The sequence below is a fragment of the Melozone crissalis genome, unplaced genomic scaffold, assembly GCF_028551555.1.
Source record: "Melozone crissalis strain CALT ecotype California unplaced genomic scaffold, PUWL_Pcris_2 ptg000045l_1, whole genome shotgun sequence".
Classification (NCBI taxonomy): Eukaryota; Metazoa; Chordata; class Aves; order Passeriformes; family Passerellidae; genus Melozone; species Melozone crissalis.
The window spans coordinates 27,512,956-27,538,954 of NW_026535823.1; the positions used below are offsets into that span (position 1 = coordinate 27,512,956).

General features: G+C 39.0%; 2 protein-coding genes and 1 long non-coding RNA gene across 4 annotated transcripts in view; 2 read left to right on the plus strand and 1 right to left on the minus strand.

Moving 5' to 3' along the window:
• Positions 1–8,862, plus strand: GPX7 (glutathione peroxidase 7). Its single transcript, XM_054286128.1, has 3 exons — positions 1–207; positions 6,277–6,538; positions 8,354–8,862. The coding sequence occupies exons 1-3, from the start codon at positions 1–3 to the stop codon at positions 8,515–8,517; spliced, it is 633 nt and encodes a 210-aa protein (XP_054142103.1). The 3' UTR covers positions 8,518–8,862.
• Positions 1,016–25,089, minus strand: LOC128943250 (uncharacterized). 2 transcript variants are annotated; one of them, XR_008483683.1, is made up of 4 exons: positions 25,017–25,089; positions 4,921–5,023; positions 1,665–1,802; positions 1,016–1,442 (listed from the first exon to the last, which is right to left on the minus strand). It is a non-coding gene; the product is annotated as an uncharacterized LOC128943250 (long non-coding RNA). The 2 variants fall into 2 exon arrangements; XR_008483682.1 differs by having other exon boundaries at positions 1,016–1,802.
• The window catches only part of SHISAL2A (shisa like 2A), an 18,430-nt gene continuing 17,350 nt past the window's right edge, over positions 24,920–25,999 (plus strand). Inside the window, exon 1 of the mRNA XM_054286129.1 lies at positions 24,920–25,174. Within this exon, the coding sequence (XP_054142104.1) occupies positions 24,993–25,174 (182 nt within the window). The 5' untranslated portion in view covers positions 24,920–24,992. The remainder of the gene's footprint in view (positions 25,175–25,999) is intronic.

Sequence of the window (25,999 nt, forward strand, 5' to 3'; positions counted from 1 at the left end):
ATGCTGGACCCGGAGGGCAGTGTGGAGCACCAGCCTGCCTCCTCCTTCCCCAAAGTCCTCCTCATCCCTCTAGCCATGCTCCTCGCAATTGCAGCGCTCCTGCTCTTAGCCTTTTCCGCTACGCGGCAGAAGGAGCCTGATTTTTACACTTTCAAAGTTGTAAACATCAGGGGCAAGCTTGTGTCTCTGGAGAAGTACAGGGGCTCGGTAAGTGCGGCGGGGAGGGGCGGCTCCCGCCCGGGCAGCCCTTGCATGTCCGCGGAGCGAGCGCGGGGAAGTGCTCGGAGCCTCGGTGCACTCGGTGTGCCTCTGGGCTGCTCGCTCTGTGCCTCTGCCCTTCGGCCAACCCGTCCGGCTAACACAGGCTCTCTTCAATAAAGCGTTCGCATCTAACCCCCGTGTGTGTCCGCGTCTTCTGCTGCTGCAGCCGCCTGTAGACGTGGCAGGCAGGGAACGCTGCCCTCCTGCCGGTTGCTCTGGATTCTGCCTATTCCATTGGAAACTCAGGAAGTTTGTGTCTTTGTGTAGCTTACTTTTGGAGTTTATTTCTGTCTTTTAACTGCATGACTTTTTGTGTGTTATTCTTATTCAAATCCCGTTCCTTTTTAATGTTTTACATTAAAAAAAAAAAGGGATTTGATCCGTGGCGAATGGAGTTAACAGATTTCACCTTCGCTAGTAAAAGCATGAGACATTACAAAGTATCAGGGTATAGTGAAATTGTAACAACATCATGCAGATACTTCTCTCGCTTTTTAGTGTGACAGCAATATGAAGAAGGACACGTAGATTAAAGCACATATGCTTTTATGATGTCTTCTAAATTGTATTTGCATCTTATATTAAGTACTTTTAGGCAGAGTTTTCCATACCATTTTAAAACAATGGCATAGTTTTCCATACCATTTTGAAACAATGGTCCCTGACTATAATCGGATTTTATTTCATTTTATTTTATTAGCGGTTTGATCATCTAGAAAAGATTGGTACCTATGGAAAAGTGAAAAGAGAACTTAGCACACTTATTATACTTAATACTATAACCTCTTATAGCCCCTTTCACAAATTATAGAAGCTAAAATCAGCATAAATCCCACAAGTGACACATCTGTGATACAGTCAGGCAGTCCAGTTTCACTGCTGCCCAAAAAGGCAGCATCCCTTCTCATTTTCAGCCTTTTTTCTCCAGCTTTGTATTTACACCTTCCTTTTCCCCTCCTCAGATGTCTGAGCTCACTGGTCCAGAACAGCAGGTCACTGAAACATTGGCAGGAAGACAGAGAAGCTAAATAGGGAGATGCACATTTTCTTGAGCTCAGCAGAAATGGATACTGATGGATTTGGACCGAATGAGAGGCCTAAATCCTCTCTGGTCAAAGTCCTCATCCCCCATCATTCACAAGTGAGATACAGCAGAACCAGTCCCATGCCCACTCAAATATCTGTTGGAGAAAAACATGGAAGCTGTTTAATATTGAGCAATATTTGTGCTTTTTAAAGGAGCTCCTTCCAAAGGCTCCATCAATAAATCCTGTCACTGGGGCATGTTTTGTCTGCATGTTATCTGCTAATCTGAATAAGCAAATACCACCTGTAGCTTCTCTATCTCAGAGCCAGAATCAACATGGAAAGGAGTTAAGGGGGAACTTGGAAGAATTCCTTACAGCCACTCTGGGGGTGTTCATGCCCTCTGGAATCCCAGGAACAGGCAGGTTCAGGGTGTGGGCTGTATCCCAGGGCTATGGTTCCAGGCTGCCCTCAAGGCATGGCTGGTTTCATAAAGGGGAACTCTGGAGCTGTACCTGGGAAAGATAAACTGTTGATGAATGGTAGTCTTTGATCTCTGCTAGGCCACATGGAATAGCTTATTCCAAAAAAGCGACATTCAGCTTCTGTGTGGAATAAAAGATAGATTTGCATTCAGAGATTCTATTAATGTTCAGGCTACCTACTCTTTGATAATGTATGTGGACAATTTTAAAGAAAATTGCAGCAATAAAACACATCCCTTTCTGTCATTATGTTGTCAGAACTCAGTATCAAGACAGAAAATGGTTAATTAAAACTCCCATTTATTTCTTAAAATAAACTTGATTAAATCTGCAGTTAGATAAGTAAAGTCATAGGTTTATCATAATATTTTAAAGCTATTAAAAGAAATAAAATATTATTAAAGTGCTACGTGTGTGCTGGGGGTGTTTTAAGGAAAGTGAGTCACTAGTTAGCTCCTGGAACAATAGTCTGTTAATTGCTAAACCAGCTTTTACCAGCCTTAAGCTTTCTGGCAGATGCAGAGAAGACATGTTCTTCAATTCAGTCACTCAGCTAATTTATTTAAATAATTACTTAATTGGTAGTCAAGAAACTTACTAGGAATTGAAAAAATCCAAGGGCTTCCAGACTTAAAAAAATTAATAAAGTCTGCTAATTCTAAAACCACAAGAGCCATGCTAAGTATAAACAATCAGTGCAATTCATGACTGACAGAATCATTCTTCAATAAATCATTATTAATGTAAACTTGTGTCTATTCAGATCATTGGAACGATTTTTTTCATAGTAAGAAAAAAAAAGACTGATTGATATTAATTCTCTTTCTATTCGAGTGTATCTTGATACAAACCACAATTACCCTATGTTATATAGCAAATAAAGGGAGGACCATTACCACTGAGAAAAGAGTTCCACAACTGAAATAGATCCAAAAACTCTCTGGATCACTGTGTTGTGGAGGTCATCCTTCTGTGGTTTTTTTCCACACTACCATATAATGTTAACCCATCACTCATCTACATTAAAAATGAAGGACAGTGATTATGGTTCAACAAGAATCAAAAGCATTCAAACAAGATTAGTTTTCTATCTAATCTAATTCAATAATCTTCTCTTTTATTGCATGATCTGTATCAGATATGCTGTAAGAGGCAGTATTCTTACCAAAAATAGTACCTATTTGGGAGTCAGAGCTCCCAAACATCAACTGTTCCCTGCTGTGTTTGTGCCTATCTTGATGCAATGGTACCAATCTACCACCCAGCTCAGTGCAGTGTGCTGGGGTGGAATTAAGCAGTGTCAGTGCAGTGCCTTTGGAAATCCTGAGCCATAGGCACTATAATAATGGAAAAGCATTAGGCACTATAACAATTGAAGTATTATTTTTAAGTAAATGTTATTATTGAAAGTACTGTAGGCACTTTGGACCTGGATCCGCTGCAATCCGAGGCTGTGGCGTTCCTGGGTGTGGATAAATGCACAGCCACTGAATTGCCACACAAATATTGCTATTTGTTCCATGAAGGTGACAGCTCAGGGAGTTGGTGCCATCTGACACTTGTGGCTGGTTCTTCCATAGTCACATGGAGCCAGTTAAGAATTTCTGGGTCTAAAAACTCAGGTATCTGTTGTCTCTGCTGACAGATCCACAAAGGGTTACTTGAAGCTGAGACAGATTCCTAAATCTGTCCCAGGATTTTTCCCTAAAGAAGGCACTCTGGTGTGAGCATTAAGCAAAGCAAGAAGAGTTTTTGCAGTGTTAAATGAGTTCACTACTAGAATGCATGGGTTTTCTAAGCAAAGGGAATCATAGTTTTAAGAGGTGAGACAACAGCTGATAAAGAATTCAGCTGAAGTGAAATAATTTTTGTGAGGTCCATTGAACTGTTTGCACTGCACACTAGGTGGTGTGCTTGACTTGCACTCTCAGAGCCCAAAGTCAGGCATATTGAACTTAAATCATTAATAGTTGTAAGAAGTCAAAGTACAGCCTCTACATGAGGGCAAAAAGAGTGACTGTTATTTATTAAAAATAAAATGCAGACCAAAAAATAAATCACTGCATGAAATCACTTCTAATACCAGACATCTGAAAGATAACTCAGGAAATATTTTTATAGGATCATTTTAAACATTCATTGAGAAACACTAAGAGATCACAGAAGTTTTCATTATGTATGTTAGTTGTACTTTTAAGAGGTTTGCACTATTAAATGATGGAGTTCAGTAATGGAGAATACAGTTACAGTGAATGTATTTTTCTAAGGAAAAAAAAGAAACATAATGTGTCTGCCATCCCAAGAAATGCTGAATGTAGTTTCCACATGTTTTGGGGGAATGTGTTTGGAAGTTTGCACTGTTGTCACTGTGAGCTCTCAAGCCTTTCCCCACCATGCCAAGAATCCACTGATTTTAAACAGCTGTAAATTAAAATAGTTGTTTCTTTTTGAGTGAATCCTTTCCAGCCCTCTTTTTACCTAAAATCAAAAAAGCTTAGTTGTTTTAACTGGCAATTAATCCTTCATATCTGTTTTAATTTGATCACAATGCCTACACAACCTTATTTACCCCAAACCTCCTATGACAAATTCTTACATTACACTTCTATTTGAGAGCAGGTACCAATAGAGCTGAATTCAGTAAGGTGTATGAATACTTCTGCATCAAGAAAATCCCAAGGCTCAAGCTATAATTTAAAAAGCCTCTAAAATTTCATGTGGAAGAGCTACATGTGACTTCAGCTCTTAGTGATACAATTTATCTTTACTTCATACTAAATTACTGTTATCACTATGCTTGATAAATCAGATTAATTGAAAAGAAAATAACTGCCAATAGTTATTTTTTATGTCAGATATACAAATTCTGTTTCAAATGCTGAGAATCTGCAACAGGAATGCATCATAAAATTATTGCCTCTTCTCTGAAAAAAAAAAATCTAATGATATGCCATAACTTCAGATGTTTTAGTAAACTGAATTTAAAATTTCAGACAGAGCTTGTGTTGTCTGAATGAAAGTGATGATTTGGAGGTGAGATGGCTGCAGGTCATAGTTCATACAAGTGTACAGGGGTTGTTTAGATTGTATCCTGTTGACACACTCCACCACAAAGAAGATTTCACCAACTTGTGCTTTGAAAGATTACCTGTCTTCCAGGGGAAACAGTGCCACTCCAAATTCACTTTAAATTCAGTAGCTGGACTTCCATGATCCTTGTGGGTCCTTCCAAGTCAGGACATTCTATGACTCTGTGATAGCCATACAGTTATACAAAGTAGAAAACACACAAAGTGTCAACATTTTATGCAAGAAATTACAAATACCAACATCCCCTTAGGTTTTTCTTAACTCATTCCTGCCCCTTCTACACATCTCATCTTATGATCCCATATATTACCCAGATATGTACCTTTATATGCCAGTTGGTTTTCTGGCTTTAAAAACACTATGCTCATGTAGCCATTTATTTTTCACTAAATATGATTTGACACATCCTATTTCCTTAAATACTTTTGTATGAAAGTATTAGAATGGACTCAATTTATGTAGAAGGAGTGGCAGCTCACGAAATTTGTGAGAATAACAAAACTATAAGTCTAAAATTCTTAAAGGTAATTAAGGCTAAATTATCTCAAAAACCAATGAAACATTCTTTAAGGCTTTGAGAAACTATGATATGTATTAGTTCAGAGTTAGGTCACTCAATATCCCAAACAAATTCTGCTGTTCCTGTCGTGCTCACCTGTGTGGGAGCTCCCTCCCAGGTGGGTCTATGCTGGCAGACATTGCCTGTGCTCATATCTGACTGACAACATCCACAGGATTGAACATGATCCACTGCAGGAATGACTTCAAAGGATAATGGGCAGCCTTCACTTCTTGGAATCTCTAATTGAGGCAGTAAACCTTTGTGCAAAAACTGTTGCCATTTTGTCACAACTGAGTAGATTTACTCTAGAAGTGATGGGGAATTTTACAGCCCACACTACACAGACCAACCCCAAATCCTGTAATTGCTTCTATTAACTTCCAGGTCAAGATCTCTACATTAGCAATGATAAATGGATCAGATACTTCTGCAAGGGCACTTAATTTTGAGCAAGAAAACATGCTGCAGAGCAGATGCTTCACAACAGATAAATAAATAACAAAAAATACATTGATTTGCAAGATTCTTTCATGCGACTTGGTATCTCTTAGCTGGATAGTCACTTCTTAATTATGCTTAGAAACTGTCCAAAAGGCAGAATGGAAAAACCCAAATTCTCAGTAAACTGAAGATTAAGATTTCTTAGCAGTTGGTTGATTATCTTAATGCTTGCTAAAGAGGAATATATAAAAGAAATATTAAATCTTCCTTTTGTGAAGAGAAATCAATGTAGTTTCAAATATGCGTTCTGTCACAGTTTCCTAGACATATTTTTTATTCTTTTTAAATAATCTACCTGTTGGAAAACTGACACGTGCAACACATTTTTAAATGTGCTCTCTTGTTCATCAGGTGTCTCTAGTTGTCAACGTTGCAAGTGAGTGTGGGTACACAGACAGCCACTACAAGGCCTTACAGCAGCTGCAGAGAGACCTGGGCCCGTACCACTTCAATGTGCTGGCATTCCCCTGCAACCAGTTTGGGCAGCAGGAACCAGACACCAACAAAGAAATTGAGAGCTTTGCACGAAAGACTTATGGTGCCTCCTTCCCCATGTTCAGCAAAATCACGGTCAGTGGAGCCGGTGCAATTCCTGCCTTCAAGTACTTAATTGGTGAGTAACCTGGAATGCTGGAGGGTTGTTTCTCCTGCATAGAAGTCCTCTGACACAAAATGCCATCCAAAGAAACAGGAGATGATTTGCTGACAAAGTTGTCAGGCTTGAAGAGGTCAGAAGTCATGTAGTCCCTCCTCCTGCACAAGGCAGGAATTCTTCAGCCACCTTTGTCTTACCTTTTCAAAAGATCTCCAGAGATGAGCACACATCAATAGCAAATGTCCTGTAAAAGCTGGTCCAATAAACCTCTGCAGGCCTTGAAATTCTGTCCTCTAGGCATACAATACCCTGACCTTCCTCTTTCCACTTTGCAGCCTCTTAAGTGCCCCTCCTGTGACATGAGTGCTGCAGATTGCATTTATAAGATTCATCTCTAGGGCTGTAGGATAAGTGGAAGCAAAGCACCTCATAATTTAACAATCAAAAGTGAGACCAGGCACTAGATGATGTCCTTGAATATTCCCTTCCTCATTCCTCCCCAGCACTGGAACAGCCACACTGTGCAGTTCCTCCAGTTCCAATCTGCTTTAGAGCCAGACTGACACCTGAAGAGGTTTTGCTGGTTCTTACCAGCCAGCAAGGCAGGATGCTCCCTATCAAGGAACTACTTTTCTTGCACTGAACAAATGCTCTAAATACCATTTAATGCTATATTAAAATGTCAGTCTTAATCCAGTGTGAAGGAAATGTCTTTCAGCAATGAAATACAGTAAAGCCCAGTGTGACACAGTATCACTTGAGCTGCATTCTGCAAGGACCACATCCCTGCTGCTTCTCTCCAGCACCACAGTGTTGTCCCAAATCCCTCAGAATTTAAGGGAGCGTGGATATTATTTTTGACTACCCCAAGCTCACCTCCTTCCAATTGTCTGTAATGAATCACTTTGCTAGCCAAATTTCCCTGTAATCCTCTTCACATCCTTTCATTTCTGTTTTGCAAAGGAGAGATGTTCCTGCAGACATGTCCCAGGAAATGCAAAATTTGTGTTTCCCTGCTCGCCTGCCCTCAGGGGCAGCCTGCTGGAGGCTGCATCTTTATTCAGCACAATGACAACATAGTTAAAAGTATGGGTCTGGCTGTGTCTTGATGATACATTGAAGTAACTTCTGATTCCTTGGAAGGTTTGTCCAGTGTATAATCAGTGGAAAAAAAGATGCTAATTGTCTGTAGCATCTGTACTTGTGCTTTTAGGGGCATGAGGTTCCTGGTCTATTTGAAAGTCCTGGAAATTTTGTTAGTCACAGAGCAGAAGAGTAAAGGGTAAGAGTGTGACTCATGTAAAATGGTATGTGATCAGGAAGGGGAAAACTGCAGTACGCATTTGTAGATAAAAAATAGGTGGAAACCTGGAACAATTACTTTGCTATTTCTTCATGCAGCATTTCTTGAAACAATCTTCTGAAGCACATGGTACTGGATGCTTTTTGAGGGAAAATTCTGGATAAGTAAATAATCAGTCCTAGTAAAGCTATATTGTCATGTCAAATTTCATTTTCCTATCAGTGTTCAACTCTATCAGATATATCTCTAGAGCACAGCGCCACACACAAATGCACTCACACACTTCAACACTGATTATTGTGCTTTCTCCTGGCTCAAGCTTCCCTGTTTCCATTAGTCTCCAAGGGACCACTGTCTAGTTAAAGCTGTCTGTCAGAAAATTAATCTTATTCAGTCTGAACTTCCTCTTAATTTTACATTCCTTCTTCCTCTGCAAGGTTAATCATCAAATTGACATGAAGAAATGTCAGGAATTGGCTAATGTGGTTTTCTAACATTTAAGTGGCTTTTATTTTTTCTTTCCCCTGTAGCTTCTACAGGAGAAGAACCAACCTGGAACTTCTGGAAATACCTGGTGGACCCCAATGGGAAAGTAGTAAAGGCCTGGGACTCTACTGTCTCTGTTGAAGAAATAAGGCCCCATGTTACAGAACTTGTAAGGAAAATCATTCTAAAGAAGAAAGATGAATTATGACTTTCAAAAATCTCAGCATGTCAATTGCATCTTAATTGAGAATTAGGGCTGGACTTTGTCTTTTCACATTCCAAAAGAGAGGCTATAGGGAAAGGAAATTATGACCAGCTGAATCTGTATTCGCCATCTAAGAATGCAGAAACCAGCAAGTTAACATGGTCAAAGGAATATGATATTTTTCACTGACCAAATTCAGTTTGAGTTTTCTAGGAAAGAAGAAATCTTCACCAATTGTTTCTTCCCCAATTCAATTATTATTTGTTGGTAACACTAAAGGAAGTTAGTTCATATAGGAAGAAAGATCAGAATAATGAGAATGTCCTAGCTGTGATCTCCCTGTTATCTGCAAATCTGTTGTCATATTTTGATTGAATAAAATAAATAAACTGAATAAAATAAACAGCAGAAATTGCATGATTGACTTTAGGTGTGTGCTAGGAAGAGGGCCAAAACAGATAACTTCAGACCAGACAGATTTTGCATGTTCCAATGACCACAGCCAAACATAGATAATTTCATCTGTATAGAGAGTTTAGAAGGGCATGGGAGAAACACCTCTATAAAATTTAAATGAAAGAAGGATGAAGACAAAGGCCCTGTAAAAATTCTCCAGAAGCCATGAGATGAATTCTGCATTTTTTTCACCTAGATTATCAGATGATATTTAAATAGTCATTTGAACATCTATAGGACCAGAGTCTACATGAAATAGCTATTTCTTTCTTCTACTAGCATTTTGCCTTAGAATTACTCTTCCTTCATGAAACTGATGTTAAATTTATTTTCCAGTTTATGACACTATCCAATTTTGCTGCATGTACAGACAAACATCAGACAATCAAAATTTTTTTTCTATGGAAATAATTTTTCAAATATTTAATTCTTGCATAATGTTATATAGTTTAATACCACATTAGTGTTACAGATGCTTAATGGGGCCTTTTTCAACTGTAGCAGCCAGGCATCTGCTCCGACTTCAGAAGTCTCTAGCTCATGCCAAAATAATAACACTAACATTTGCAGCCTCATTGTTCCTTGACAGAAACCCTTTGAAATCTTCTCAGGAAGAACTCTTTTTATCTCAACAGAAACCCAATGTTCCCATCCTGTTAACCTCAGGATGCCTTAAGAAGAGTCTAGCCTTGTCCAGCTGCAGTATTATTGACAAGTGAAAGCTTTTTTGTGCTTTCTGATGCTTTCAAGGAGCACAAGCAATGTTTGTCCATATTGTTGTCAGGGCCCATGTGTACAAATAAACCTTAAGTGACCCTGCCATGGTAAAGAGTTTTTCCAGCTCCTCAGTGCCATTAGAGCTGTTCAGCATCCAAACAGGCTCTTGTTGAAATCAAAGGCAAATATTATGGCATGGCATGGCCTGGCTCACAGGACAAGAGGGGAAAGAAGAATACTGACTGGACTCATTCTGTGGAGTTTTCCATGGAAGTAAGAGCTCAGGGACTTTAGGATTTGCAGGAAGAACACGAAAGGCAGAGATTATACTGCACAAAACAATCTCAAATTGCCTGAAAGAAGCTGAGAGCAAGTTTTTTTAAGTTTCAGTGAAAAAAAAAAAAAAAAAGAGGGGGTGAAAGAGAAAATAAAAGGAAGAAGTAATAGAAGAACATAAGTAAAAGGAGAAATCAAGTAAAAAGGAATGAGAAGAAAGTGAAAAGACAGTTTGCAGCCAAATAATCTTTGGGACAAAAGGGACATGGAACTGTAAAAGTCTGAACTTGAACATTGATACTAATGAGTACATTCCAAGCTCTATCAGCTACTTCTCACTTGAACTGTAACCTAAGAGTGCAGGAAATTGATGCTTGTGGCAGTGAATATCTGTATTTTCCTCCTCTGATGGTGAGAGAATTGAACTCTATGCCTGATTCAGTAATTTAGTCTATTCTTACATGGATCACTCTAAGACAATGGTTGCTAAGGATATCACAAAGGAAGGAAAATCAGGCCCATCTGATACTGTGCAGGGACAGAGAATCCAACTCCTAGAAAAGGAGCTCTTTTTTACTCCACAGACTGTTTCTCTTTTCTCTGCCCTTTGATGCTAATGCAATGCCCCAGCATGCTGTTAGCACGTGCTGCAGGGCTTGAAATTTTCTCCTTAGAAAACGTGTTTCTATTTTATACCTAAAGCCTGGATGAGACCAAACTAGGCTATGAAAAATGTTTTCAGCCTTTTCTATTTCCATTTTTCTTGTCCAGCCTCAACCAGCATTCTGGATTTGCATAGAAAGAATCTTCTATTCTCTGTTAGACAAGTTCTTCAGGTCCAAAGAGACATAAGGGCAAAGATCATTTGGGAAGGTTTTGTCCTATATGGACAAATATTGTTTGTGCTGCTTTTAAAAGCATTGCAAGGCACAAAAAAAGCTTTCACTTGTCAATAATACTGCAATTGGACAAGGCTGGATTCTTTTTAAAGCATCCTGGAGTTAAGAGCAGGGGAACCTGAGCATTATGTTTTTGTTGAGATAAAAAGAGTTCTTCCTGACACGATTTTCAAAGGCCTTCTGTCAAGAAACAATGAGGCTGCAATTGTTGGTGCTATTATTTTAGTGTGAGTGAAGAATTCCTGCAGTCTGAAGTCTGAGCAGATGCCTGAGTGCTAAGAATCACTCCAGACTGATGCTGTCAGAATTGGTGTTCTTACAAGTTTGGCCATTTAAAGAGAACTAAGGCAAGTATTACATACACAAGCCTTGAAAAACAACGTGATTTTAAGCACATAACTACTTTGTCTGAACTTAACAGATACATTTTCATTATTAAATTAGGCCTGGCATAGATTCCATCCTTTGTTGCACTAAGTCAATTTGTAGAACAAATGCTTTGGCCTTGTAATCAAAGTTCTGGAGTAAAAGTAAATATTCTTAGTTGTAGATTAATACATATCTGGTCACACTGTAAGTACTTCATTAATCCCTGCTCAGAAAAATTGCAAATCAAATTGCACTGAGTTGAATTTGACTGTTGAGACTATAGAGAGAGCATGCAGAGATCAGAAATTACTTTTTTTGCCTTGCGAATTCCAGCACTGTTTTAATCTGACAGAGATCTTCCCTACAGCAAGTTCTGAAAACTGTAAACCAGCTCTGAATCTATAGCATGAGACTATTTTTCACTGCTACTTATCTGCTTTGCAGAGAAAACAGTCGTGTGGATTAACAGATGAGCACTTTGATGCATAGAGAACAATTGCCTTGATCATCTAAGACTTATCTCCTACAGCTTGTACCTTTAAAGGTGTGAACGCGTGGCCTGTTGATTTACACTTTAAACTAAGTGCCTGAACACGAATGTGTGCAGCCATGTGCACCCTCTGACATGCCACAGGGAAAAGAAATAATTTTAAATATAAGTTTAAAATTAGGGCACTTTTGATCTTTTAAAACTTGGTCTCACAAGGAATGTAATAATCAGACTGACATGAAAGCAAAGTTCTGTTTTGAAATGGAATATGCTACATTGAAATAGAACAATTGAATGAAGCAAAAGACAGAGGTTTAAATCTCCTTTTTTGGCATTGTAAGGAGAACAAAGCCAAATACACTAGTTATCCTGACAGTCACAACTGGTGTTTTAGATAGATGCTGGGGATGTTTCACTTGAGTTTCTATTGTGATTTTAGTCAGAAACTTCAGTGGCAAACCAGACACAATTTCTCTGTGCAGGATGGTACTCAATTTATCCTTTCAAACACAATAGCATCTCATTCAAGAAATTGCTGATGTTAGTCAGGATCTTCAGAAGACTGGACATCTCTTCAGTTAAGCAAACAAATTTTATGCTACCTTTGATTATTGAATCAACCAAATATATTCTATGCAGAGATAAATCTACTATTCTACTCATAGAGCCAGATGGAATTTAACAAGCTTATTTCTGATTCATTCACAGAAAGCATCAAGTAAGCAGAAAAATCAGGTATTTTCTATGACAATTAACAGATCCTGCAGTAAAAGCATCACTGACAAAACACAAAGGAGTTTACAAACCTTTTGACAGATGAGATACTGAAATCACCAAATTTGAGGGCTACTTCTTAACCAAACTAAAGCTCCATGGCAGAGACATCCACAGAGCAGAAGGAAATCACTGAGCTGCACCAAACATCATCTCAAAGCTGATCTGTGATCTGGTGCTACACAGCTGATTCCTCTACCACGGCAGCTCACAAACACACTGATGCCCACCATATGGGATGAGAAACAACAAAACATCTTTTATGCCAACTCTGCAGCACCCTGGCATAGACAACAGAGGAGTGACAGTGACAGTGGCTGCCCTTTTCCAGCTGTCTCCACACAGCAGCTGAAGGCAGCCCCAAGTAACTTTCCATCCCTAGCCTAGAAACCCTGACCCAAGCTATCTGTCCTGCCTGCCTAAGAGATAAGATGGGCTGCTTTATCTCAAAGCACTGCACAATACCTGCTCAACAAGAAAATCTTCTAAACTTACTCCTGGAAACAAGAATGATTGAAGGATCACTGTGTTTTGAGTGAGCAGATTGTATTCTGGAAAGTAAGTACAGATGTGAAAGCTTTCAAGGTGATTCTGCTGAAGGAGATTCTTTTCCCCCACTTAAGCAGAACTAACAGCATCCACCCAGTCAGGGCCAGATTCTTCCCCAAGCACTAATAGATGGAACAGTGACAGTAAAAGGAAACAATAATATTCTAGAACAATAGAAAAGACTGAAGGACAATTTTGTGGAGAACAAACTTGGTACTGCCTGATCTGTAATTGCAGTTCTGTGGAACCTTTCCCCATCAGACAGAAATGAAAGATATTCCAGCTTCAGGGAGCTGTAGTTTTAGTTCCCTTAAGTGAAAGAGGCAGTGAGAAAACTGTTAGTGTATTACATAAAACAGTCCTCTGGTTTTTTTGTCCCCCTTGCCCTAAAGGCAAGGTTGTTTCATCATAATTAGTACTTTCATCTGAATTATAGGATGAACCATTATATTTTTCTTTATCAAGAAAGGAAATCTGACAATGATAAATAAAGAACAGCTGGCAAGGAAAATATTCATAACCCACAGATTGTTTATCCATCCTTTGGAAAAGGGCACAATAGTCAAACTGTTCCTTGTAAGTAAAGAACATGCTGAATTCCCTGTTTAAATTATAAATCAGCTTCTCTAACCCTTAGTTACAGTCACATCACTCATTCTGATTTGTCATTACTTCTATATTCAAAATACTTCTTATTTTATTACTGGTATTTTCTTGTACTCTGGAGAGACCACTAACCACTAGAGATATGTAGGGAAATGCTTTTCTGGCATATAAACATTTTAGATTTGAAATCTCTGCTTCAAAATCTGGGCACAGTATTTTAAGTTTTCAAGCAAAAGTAACCCCTAAACTGTGAGTCTGCTTAAGCTGAAACATTTAGCTGGATGCAACTGATGAGAAGCATTTCAAAGCTGATATTCATGTGTTCAAACTTTATAAATAAAATACTAAAAATTAAAATTATTTCAAACCAAGAAATGGAATCTAAATGCAAATATAAAAAGCTTTGATGATTTTAAAACTTAAAAAATTTATTTTGTGAATTTTGTAAAAAGACTTTTTTTTACAAGTTTCAGCTTAGGGAACAGCTCAATTTAAAAAAAAAAGAGAATTCTTGTTCTTTTGAAAAGGTCTTGTTAGCTTCAGAGACTACCAATCTATTCTGCCTTTAGCTATACTGAAGTCAACAGGAATATATCATTGAGTAAAATTGCAATATCAAGTCTCTCTCTGATTATATGAATCACTTGGTTTTATTGAATACTGGGAATTGCAAGACACCGTTTCTAGTTGTTTACTGCATGCTCAGTAAATGTGTTTGTCAAGCCAGTAAGAAACTGGGAACAAGGAGTTCATCAAAACAGTTTCAGAAAACCAAAACATTTCAACGAACTGACTTAAAAATAATATCATGGGAATAATTTATGCAGTTAACATGTAATCAGCATAATTTTAATAATTTAAATAGAAGAAAGGATGTAAACCAGATTTCTTTTTAAGATTTTAAGAAGGTAAGAGAACACCAATAGGCTGATAAGGGATAAACTTTGCCCAAGTTTCAGGTAGGAAGTTGTATGCCATGAAAAGGTGTCATTGTATGTACAGATACAGTAGAGTTCAGGGTAAATTATTTCAGTGCCAGAGGAAGATTTTAGAGCAGGGGCATACTTCTGTTATCAAGCTCTGATAAAAACCTGAATTACTGCAGCTATGGCAAGTGCATGTATAATCCTCTGTCATCTACTGGGAAATTTTTCCGCCCTGTGAATAATTAACCTTGTCTGACATAGTTCTGTGCCAGTTTTACCTGTCAATTTAAAGTTCATTGCTTTTCTAGCCTTTTACCTCTGACCATTTCTTTTGGTTCTTTCCTTAATGTCTCCTTCTGACACAATTACAGGTTGATAGCCCACTCCACAAAGTACCTGTTGAGAAGTATTCTTAAAGCATCTGTTAGTAGGTCAAAACACAGTTGACAGAAGGAGGAAAAGGGGTCCAATGGAATGTGAAAGGATTTGAAGCAATTTTATTTTCTCTCTCTGGTCTAGTTCATGATCAGAGATTATTTTCTCACTTTCTCTATTAACAGCAGGACAACAAAGGATAAAGGAGATATTTAGGATGCCTGTGTTGGCAATGTGTTGAAAGGGGAGCCCTGGATGGAAGAGGATCACTGTAGTTTGGTGCCAGGACTGGTATTTTACCTAATTAGATTTTAGAAAAATGAACTCTGTTTACTTGGTGGAGTCATTCTGACTTGGGTCTCAAAAAAAGCTCTGGCCATACTTTTGTGCTGCAAAACTCAAGATGAGCCTCAGCCTGCTGTGCTTCTGCTAGAAAAACCACTCCAGTGCCCAGGATCAAGGGCAACTGAATCTCTGAAAATCTCACTGAAGAAAATCTCTCATGAGTCTGTCCCAAGATGTGCTCTTCCTTATGCTCTGAACCAGACACAGAAGCTCAGTAACTGCTACCAATGACAAGATCAATGAACAAAAATTACCTGAGCCTCCTGTGCATCCCAATCTTACAGCAAGAACTTGTCTATTTTATATCCTGCAAAACATCATTTCTAAGCACTTCAATATTTATTGAAAATCCTCCTGAAGAATACTCATCCAAAATATTGTGTACTAGTCTGAAATGTGCCTGGTCCTTTTAAGTAAGCAATACTCTGAACCCCTTGTTGGAGACATTTCTTTTTCAAGGACACATCTAATGATTTTCTTCCTTTCAAGAGCATTTTGTACACATTAAAGCACTGCACATAAAAAACATGATGCAGATTTCTGCATCCTGTAAGTGTTCAGACTGGGTGCTCTCAGTGCTGGACTTGGCTTCCTACATTGGAAATGTCTCCTTTCTGACACAAAGTATATGAATTAATCAGTCTGTCATCTTATTTTCCTCTCATTTAGTAGAGTTGATAATACTAGGCAAAATATTTTTTATTTAATTAACAAGTGAATGAAATTACATCCTACATGGAGCCTGGTATTAAAATATACAGTATATTATGAACAGAAGTCCTAAATTAACAAACAAATAATGTTGTATACCTTCAATAGCTACAGAGATGTGTTGGAAGGACCAAGTGCTTAGCATCTATAAATATTTGGCTTTTTTGTGTATTAAATCTCTAACAGCCAGCTAATAAACTCATATTCTCGTGCCTTTCAATTGGCTTGAATGTCAGAAATGCAGGAAATCAGCTGTTGTCAGGAATCATCTTGAGCCACAGTAACTGGGGAATAATGAAGCAAAAAACACTTGAAAAAAGAATCATTTGTGCTTCTAGTACATCACTATCAATGCTGCTTGGTTAGTGATCTTAGTTCATACACTTCATGCTTCCAAAACCAGCTAAAAACGCCCTCAATATCTACACCAACTCTGGTAATTACAGTGCCACTGGTCCCTTGCATGTTTGCAATAATTACCTGTTGGGAAGAGCAGGATGACATCTCTGGGACTCGATGGTGACTCACCACAGTGACCTCATGGCAGGGGACTGATTTTGTTACCACTATTCTAAATACATTTCAGCCCTTGGTTTATGAGCTGAATGGATTATTTTCTAAAATGAACAGACAGTGAAGCATCTGTTATTTCCAGAGAAGTAATGAATGCCCAGCACCGTCCTGACTGTCAGGCCAGGTTTTCTTTTGTTTAGGCTTGCAGCAGTGAGCCACACACTTGTTATTTCTCTTCCCTTTGCATTCCTGTGTGGAAGATGACTCCTTTTAAAGCTGTTACAATAATTGGTGCAAGACTTAAATCAGTGAGATGATGCTGCATTATTTCAAAAGAAAGCCCACCAAGTTTTTTACACTTAAAGGCAAATATTTCTATATGGCTGATAGCAAAGAACCATAGAATATCTCAATTTAGAACGGACCCATAAACTCATTGAGACCAACTCCTCACAGAATCTCATTCACATTCTGCCAAAAAACATGGGCAATTTTCAGGTATAAGGACTCTTTTTGTAGAACAGTTAGGATTTCAAAATTTCTACACCCAACAGATAATGTGGAAAGCTGTAATGTTAGGTGGATCCCTACTTATGTTTGCCTTGTATAGGATGCTAATTTTATTTGTTTATATAATCACAATTCTTATCTTTTTTTAAACAAGATTTGAGACTTTCTGAGAACAAATTGCAGTAATATAAAAACATTACAGATTTCCTATAGGCATTATTCTGAAACAGAAAAGAGAATTTAGAGTGGGAGCTTCTAATGTAAAAATGTCTAGTGTAATAAAAATTCTGAATTTTAGAGCTATAATGAGATAAAAAAACAAATTTCCATTGGAATAGGCAGTGCAGTGCTTGTGTTTCAGCCTGAACATTTTGAATGTAAAATTTAAAATGCAATTCAACTACAAAATGATGCAAAAATACCAGTGATGCAAAAAACACCACAAGAAAACACTGAAATTCATCTTTTATTCTTATATTTCTTTACATTGATACAAACACCGATCTTTTTGTCAACCTTTAAATTCAATCTTAGTTACAGAAAAAAAACAAACCACACCCCCCACACCAAAACCAACCTAAACAATTGTCCTTTTTTAAATTTTAGAATACAGCTTTTCCAATTTTAAAAATAAATGTCATGTGCTTTATTCTAAATTTAATACATACTGAATGCAATGGGGTTCAAAACAAAAAATGAATATTTTTAGTGAGATGGAACCCAAGAATGTTTGCTACTGATAAAGGAACTATAGTAATAATAAAGAATGGTAAAGTAGAACAATTTTAGTCTAATATGGTAATAACTATATTCTGTTGCTGAAACTTAGAGTAACCTCAGAGCATTGTGAAGAAAAGGCTTGATATTGACTTTTGATGAAGTCACTAAACATATGAGTAATACCATTTTCCCAAAAGCATGTAACAAATGAAAGAAAAGCAAAGGATAGAACTTCATCTTCTGCTTCCAAGTTTGTACAGATGTCTTTACTACCTATAGTAAATCCAACCAGAGAAAGCAAGCTATCATGTGAAAGTTGATTATTTTGGCATGAGTAAAAGCAAGAAATAGAGAGCAACAGACAAATGAAGTAATTACATTTGTTTCCATAAGACAAACAACAATGCTACTGTAAATTAAGGTAGTTTAGCTTGATTCTGCTTTGACTTCTTTTCTTGAGATGTCCATCATGCCCATCACAAAGAGCTGCACTGCTGCATTCCACTTCAGCAGCAACAGAGAAACAATTCCTGTCAAAATCCCTGGTGGAAATTCCAGGTATGGAAGAATGATGAGAAGATGGTTAGGATGAACAGATACAATACATCTTATAGCTTCATGCAATTTCTAAGAGAACATCTGATTAGTGAGACTAACACAGATGAAATGAATCCCTCATCTGAGATGTAGCTGGTGATCATTTCACCAAAGCAGGACTGAGGGGGTGAAGATCTGACCAATGGCTCCCTTGGCCCAGGAAGGTCTGCTCTGTCACTCAGGGAATTCCATTTGTTACAGACTCTGTGGTAATCAGGTGCTCTGATAATGAGGGATACATCAGAGTAAGAGATAACAGTTGCATTTTAATAATTATTGTGCAAATGTAGTTAAGCTGAAAGACCTGTAGCTGTCTCGAAGACGTAAAACCCATTAAACCTCTAGTAATTATTAGCATATTGTATTATATATATATTATTATTATATCCCTTTAATGTTCAGAGCCATCTTATCAGAGGATAAGTTATGTTAGATGTTCACAATAAGAATATTTTAACTTTTTATTTTTCTTTTGGATCATCTGCACATTTTGGACAACTGCTGCTTGTATCCACTGCTGAAGTGAAAAGGGATTGAAACTGAATAAGGCTTTCTAATTTCAGCCAAAGACAGGAGGGCTGTGGAAAATTGTTCTCTTTACAGCATCCCCAAATCTAGTAGTGTTTAGAGATGGAAAACAAACCTTCAGCACCAGAAATGAGGAACAAAACTGAGCTTTTGAAGCTAGAAAATGAAATTGAGTGTCTGTCAAGAAAACAATTGCTAAGAAAGGCTTGTGAGCAATGTAACAATATCAGGAGTGAAACACCCTCACATCACAGACCACTGGAAAAATGAATCACTATCTGTGAAATAATCATAAGTATTACCAAAAACCACGGCTGAAGTAATTCTGTATTCCCACTAGGTATGGTTAACATTCACAAACAACTTTTTGACCATGCATTAGAAAACAGCAAGAAAATAAAGTCATTAAAAACTCATTGTGAAATGAGCTGAAATCTTGCCAAAAGTTGTGTGGTTATTAGCTCTAAGTCTGGCATTTCTAAATTCTAAGTAACCCAATATTCTTTGAATGTAATTTTGCACATGTAATTTCTTCTGTTTGAAAACAAATAGAGAAAACAAGAGCAGAATTTCATGTTGGCAACGACATGAGTCATCTGAAATATTTCAAACCACCATACAGAGTTTTGCCACGTGAATTAATGAAATAAGAAAGTTACTGTTTGTCATTATATGTGTGAAAGAGAACTAAATGAAGCTGACATTTTCCCAGAGGATTTAAATATATTTCCTGATATAAAAGGAAACAAGCAGACAACTTATGTTCTGTTCCAAGCTTCACAGGTAAGGCACAGAGCTCCTGTTACTCCCAAGACTGGTCATCTTTGCCTTGTCCTTTCAATAACTCTCTTTCCTACTCCCGTTTCTTCACCCTATCCCTGTTCCTAGCCTGCCAAATCCCAGCCTTCAATTCTTACATTTGTCACACCAGTTCCTGTTTCTCACCCCAAAATGGGTCAGAGCCCAACACTTTGGCCTTAACACCTTCTTTCACACAGGACAGAAAACTTCAGGCCCAACAATGAAGCTTTTTAAAATAAGAAGCAATTGTAAATAGGCTCCTGTAGGAAGTTTCTCTCCTGCTGCAGAATTTTAACAATAGATGATGTTACCCGCTACAGGAAATATAAAGACATTTGTGTGGGAGGGTGGGAGGGTTAAAGAGGAAGAATTATTGCAACTTTGAGTTATAAATTAGAACAAAAGTTCTCTGTGATGGCTAAGTGACAGAAAGAATTCTGAGCCAAGACACACAAAAATATGCAAAAGAATGTACATAATTTTATAACAAAACAACTTTTGGTATTTGAAAAATATGCTTAATGGGACTAAATCTAAATTGTTGGCCTAAGAGTTTGAACAAGCTGAAGACAATGAAAAGCTTCAGTTTGAGTTTACCATGAAAATGGTGGGAAGATATTTTATTGTATTATTTATTCACTGCTATGTAGAAGTCAGCACTTCAAACCTGTTTACTTAGATATTTCTCTTTTATCTTCAATTTTAGACGAAGTAAATTCAAAGCATGATAGAAAGTGACAATCCATATAAGCCTGTGAATCTATAATTTTCTGCTTTGTTGCTTAGTGTAGAATAAATGGTGAAAAGATGAAGAAACTTACATGTTTTACAAGTGCTACCTCTGATGGAGATCTTGCTTAAACAGTCTGAAATAACAGGCCCATCACTTCTAACTGTCTTCTAATTGAGCAACTCTGAAACTGATAGTTTCAGAAGTTTCAGAACTATCCCCATAATCATCCCCTACATACACAAGCTACATACTTTCTAGAACTTTTTAAAATTTCCATCCTTTTATTCAAGTAGAAAATGCATTGCAGCATATATTTGTGTCTCTAAAATTATAAATAATTATGTTTTACAAGCAGGATAAATGACAGCAAAGTTAAATGCTTGAGGCAGTGTCAGATTGACCCTTTTTTTTGTAAGGAACATGCCAGTTTTGTGCTTTCTACTCAGATAAGTAAAAACTATTTTCCTTTCTGGAAAGGAAAAAGAAATGAAAACCACTCAGCCACAAAGACAAACTGCAGTCAAGACTGTTTGGTTAGGTTCATTTTTGAAAACTATTTTATGCATCTGACTGTTCTCCTTCTAGATAGGAGAGTAAGTGTAAAAAGGTAAGATTTGCTCCACTGAGTCATTATTCTGAAATATTTACCAATAACAGCACACAAACTGTAGAGACTGAGGCCATTACACAAACACAAATCACTTTTCAGAGCTCCATCCTCACTGCAGAATTCCCAGTATCAACACTTCCTACTTCTCTCTTTCACTGATTTTCCCCCCTAAAATTTTGACTGAAACCTCCTTTGAGCATCAACTTCCTGAGGCTCCAAATTGCTTTCTCCTTCTTCATTATTTAGTTCTGTGAAGCAGAGACAGCTGAAAGTCAAAATCTATAGCCTATATTGACTGGGGGAATCAATTAGAGGATAATGTGTGTGAAGTACAGTTAAAATGACTAGAAATATTGATAGGCTCTACCAATCTCTAGAGTGACATGAAAAACTCATATAATGATACTTTATACATGTGTTCACTTGCACAGAGAGGATCTCAAAATGCAAACACTTTTGCATACAAGTGTCAGACAACCCCATCACTATCACAAACCTACAGAGCTACAACTGGGAAAGCAACTTGCTCACAGGTGGTTGAATTGAGAGCAGAACCCAAGATGTAGCATATCCTCTTGATAATTTCAGTGCCTCAATAATACACACAGTTCTTTTTTAGTCCTCTGAGTGACAGCATCTCACTGTGCTGCAAGTACACACGACTTAAAACTTCTGTGCCCCTTTCTGTTTTGAGCCTTATGCTGTCATCTGCCTTCCTGAAGTGCCTGCTGCTCATGGAACATGATAAAATATGTTATCTACACTAACTCTGATGTCAATTTAACTTTTTGCTCCTAATCAGAGCTTGTTACACCATCCTGACATGACAATTTTGTTTAATTGCATAATTTGCCACCAGATTTCTTTTGAAAGTAATTTATGCAGCTCTCTGCCAATTAATAATTAGGTTATGCTCTCAAGGAAAACCTTGCATGTAGGTTTGAGGATTGATGCTGATCTAGACACCTATATCAGAGCTCATAATTAACTTTCTGTGGAAGGTTGGCTGGTGGAAGTGTGTCCCACAACATTTCAGTTCATATTCAGTTAATATGAATGCTTGTTTTTAGCTTTTAAGTAGTCATCAGTGCAGAAGCACAATTCACTTTGAGTTGTCTCTAAATGGAATAGCTAAATCAGGAAGTTTTAGCTTCTCTCTCAAGCCTCCTTTGCTCCAAACTCCAGAATCAGCCAGAAAATCTCCTGTAATTTGCTGGAAAATTAAACCAGCCCAGTTCTGCTGACCAATATCTTGTGGAGTCAGGATAAGTAAATAAGAGGCTGCACACTTTTCACAATAATTTTAGTTTAGATGAAGATCACAATTATTTCTAATGATTACAAAAATGCTGCTGTTTTAATTATTGCATAAACAACATACATATATTTATGTTAGTGAATTCATCTGGAAGGCTTGAAAGCAGTTATAAGAAACAGAAAGCTGCAGTTCCATGGTCCCAAGTATTTTGAAGACAGGCTTTAATTACAGCCATAGCAGTCTCTTGGAAACCATTGTGAGTAACAGTAAATCAGTTTAAGATTTGCAGAGGAGTATGGGTTGCAAGCACCCAAGAAAGTTTGCACATTTTACCAGAATTAGAGCTGGAGCTTCACTGCACAAAGGACTCCTGTTCATAAGTATGTTAATTCAGCACTCAGAGAATAGAAGCATCCTTTTTTGGATAATTCTGAAAGCTGGTCCTGAATTCCTGGATATGTTGTCTCTTACTTCCAAGTGCCCCACAAAGGTCTTGGATCTATGTTTCTCTGAAAGTTGGATGACCACATTCTTAGGTTGAAACACATCCTTCACTCAGCAGAGAGAACTTGTCTCATCATTTGTATAGTAACTTAAATTGATTTTGGTAATAGTGAAGAGAGAAGGAAACATATTTTATGAGGTCTGAACAACTAACTCTTACTGGAAGAGGTCTGTGTTTTGTAACTGGAATGATAAAAAAATGTGATTTTTCTTCTGACATAAAAGATGATGCACATGTTTCCCTGGTCATTGAAGAGCCTCCCACTCCCACTTCAAATCCTGTTTCTGAGTGTCTCATCAAAAGAGAATGGTTCTTTATTTCAATCCTCCAGCAATTACGTAGTTAATTTAGTCACTGAGGTGGATAACTCAAACATAATTTCAAATGTTTCATATAAATCTTTCCAAATAATTGCAACAAGAAAGCACACTAATTATTATCACCCAGTAATCATGGCAAATACAAACTGATTGCATGGTATAAATGAGTATACTGATTGATGAAACAAACAAACAAAAAAAGATGTTGTCACCCCAGAACATTTCAGATTTCTTTGAAACTAAATTTCTTTAAGTTTGGACAAAGGATCCACCTTTACTCCAACTCTGACACAGGTCTACCTTATACTCATTAAGTATGAGTCCAAGTTTGTGTAAGACTGAGCATAAAACTGGGATGGGTAATTTTATTTGTTCCACATCACTGCAGTAATAATTCTGAGAGGAAAATAGTTATCTGAGTTCTGACTATTGAGAGAAAAATCTCCAAAAGTAAAACAGCAGTGTGAAATGTAAAAACAACCAAGAATGTTCTCTATTCCTGAAAGTCTCTTGACCACTTGATTTGGGAATGCTCACTTGAAAACATGAACTGAATGACTCCAGGGTTCATGACTCTCTGCCCTGGTTGTTGAATTCAGGTATGAACAGAACCTCAGTGAAAACAGATCAAGAAACTGTAAGACAAAGAAAAAAACAATCCCAGACAGATAAAGAGAATCAGAGAGAAACACAAAGATGGCAATTCATGTTTTGGAAGAAAAGAGTTATTAGCAACTGAACAAGGTACATAAAGACATTTAAAGAGATTAATATCTGTAAGACTGGTATTGGACATTTCTCCATCGTGGGAAGTTGTAAGACTTTGGTCTCTGTTGTGAACACATAATTGGCAACTTCACAGAGTCTTGAATCAGGCTCCAAATCCATGGCATTTACCCCTGCACTTCTTGGTTTCCACCGCACCACATGTTATTTAGCTGACTGATTCATACACATGGTCTGAGCAACCAACTGATGGCTTTTGAGCTGAGGTTCAGCCATCCCTCCCTCATTAGAGACTTTCCTCAACCACAGAAAAACACCTCCCATGTCTTCGTGACTCAAATGACCAGGAGATTGGTCTCTTCATCTCAAATAACACAAGACACACAATAAAATGCTAACACGTACTGACACTATTGGTACAACTGAGGTGAAAAGGCTGCCTTGTGGTCTTTGGTAGATCATTTTCCTGCATGCATTTCAAATAAGTCAATTCTCAATTTTATAATGAAAATAATTGATCTGACTGTATCTGATTTCATCAGAACAACTCAAGTGATGAAGTTACAACTCACAAAATCTGTCATCAAGCTTTTTTCTTTGTTGATATTCAACACTCGATTTCTCCTGATGTCCCCTTTTCTGGAGTCTTTGCACCAGCCACACCACTGTCATTCATCCTCTCACTTTGTGCAGTGCATCTTTAAGTGCTGAGCCTGGTTTTGAGCTGGAGCTTTCCCCCCTCATCAATCCAAGGGGGCCTGAGTCTTACAGAAGTGTGATCCCTCCCCATGCTCTCCCTGTTTTGCCTATCCTGAGACCACACCCAGGCTATGAGTAAGGAGGGACCCCTAAAAGCTCTCCTGCACATGGGACCCAGCGCTGAGGGCCAGCCGTACCTCAACCTCTGAACCGCAGCCTGGGGCGGGCCGGCCCCTCACGGCGCTGTCCCGCCCTCCGCTGCCTGCCCTGAGGGCTCCGCCGCTCCCCGCCCTGTGGCGGCCCCGGGGCCAGTGGGCGCGGCGGTCCCCGCCGCCAGCGCAGCCCCCTGCCCGCCCGGCTCCGCCCGCCACAGCCACCTCGCCTTCCCTCTCCTCTCCTCGCTCCCGCCCGGGTGCCACCGAGCCGAGGCGCCGGGCGGGCAGCGGGCGGGCGGGCGGCCGCGCCATGAGCGCCGAGTGCAGCAGTTACCTCAACGCCGACAAGGTGCTGGTGAGCGGGTTCAGCTGCCCGCGGGCGGGCGGCGACGCCCGCGCCGTGTTCTGCTGCGGCTTCCAGGACATCAAGTACTGCTGCGATGACCCCCACAGCTTCTTCCCCTACGAGCACAGCTACATGTGGTGGCTCAGGTAGGGGAGCGGCGGTCCCTGCCGGGGTAGAGGCGCCGGGCGGATGAGCCGCGGTCGCCCGAGCTCGGCTCGGGTGTGTGTTTGTGAGGTACTTGTAAGCGGGCACTTTCAGGCTGCCTTTGTCCCGCCGAGAGTAGCGGTAGAGCTGCATCTTCAGCCCAGAGAGACTCTTGCTCATGCCAGGGTAGTTTCTGAAGGAAATAACTCGTGGTCTTGGGAAGGAAGGCTGGGAAACGCTCGGTGCCTCTGGCAGAGCATCCGGAGCGTCTCCCGCCCTTCGGGCGTGAGGGGAGCGGCTGTCTCGGGGCCTGAGCCCGTAAGATGCTGCGTGCCATGAAGTTCCCGGTGACTTGAGCTACTTTTCCATGTAAGATAAAGCACTACGCAACTTTCCACTTGGAAGGGGCGGATAACGAGCCTTCTGCTCTCCCGGGATAGTACAGGGATCCGCCTGGCTCTGGCTGGATCTCCAGCAGCGGCAGGGAGGGCTGCGCTGCTTTCTGTGCCTGATTCCCCTCGGGCTCCACAGCATCCAGGCTGGCCGTGTCACGATGTTAGTACACCTCTGCATGGGGCTTCCACTGTTTCTTACGGACTTGTTATTATCCTTGATTTTGTCAAATCCCCTCTGGGCTTGCTTATACCGTCTGCTTCTGCAACCCTGGTGGTAGCAGTCACTACCTGCTGTTCGACTATAGATCCTTTTATCTTGTTTTATATTGTTCCCTTCTACTTTTCCAGAGTGTCGTCTAGTATTCAGATTGTGAGATTTGGTGAACAGCAATTGCAGGTTCAGTTTCTGCACAGTGTTTAAAGCGTTGTGAG

Bases quoted from the DNA above. Each gene is read 5' to 3' on its own strand.
- GPX7 (XM_054286128.1), top strand. From the start codon at position 1: ATGCTGGACCCGGAGGGCAGTGTGGAGCACCAGCCTGCCTCCTCCTTC. The intron at 208-6,276 runs GTAAGTGCGGCG...CTTGTTCATCAG, and splicing joins TGGAGAAGTACAGGGGCTCG to GTGTCTCTAGTTGTCAACGT. The intron at 6,539-8,353 runs GTGAGTAACCTG...TTTCCCCTGTAG, and splicing joins TGCCTTCAAGTACTTAATTG to CTTCTACAGGAGAAGAACCA.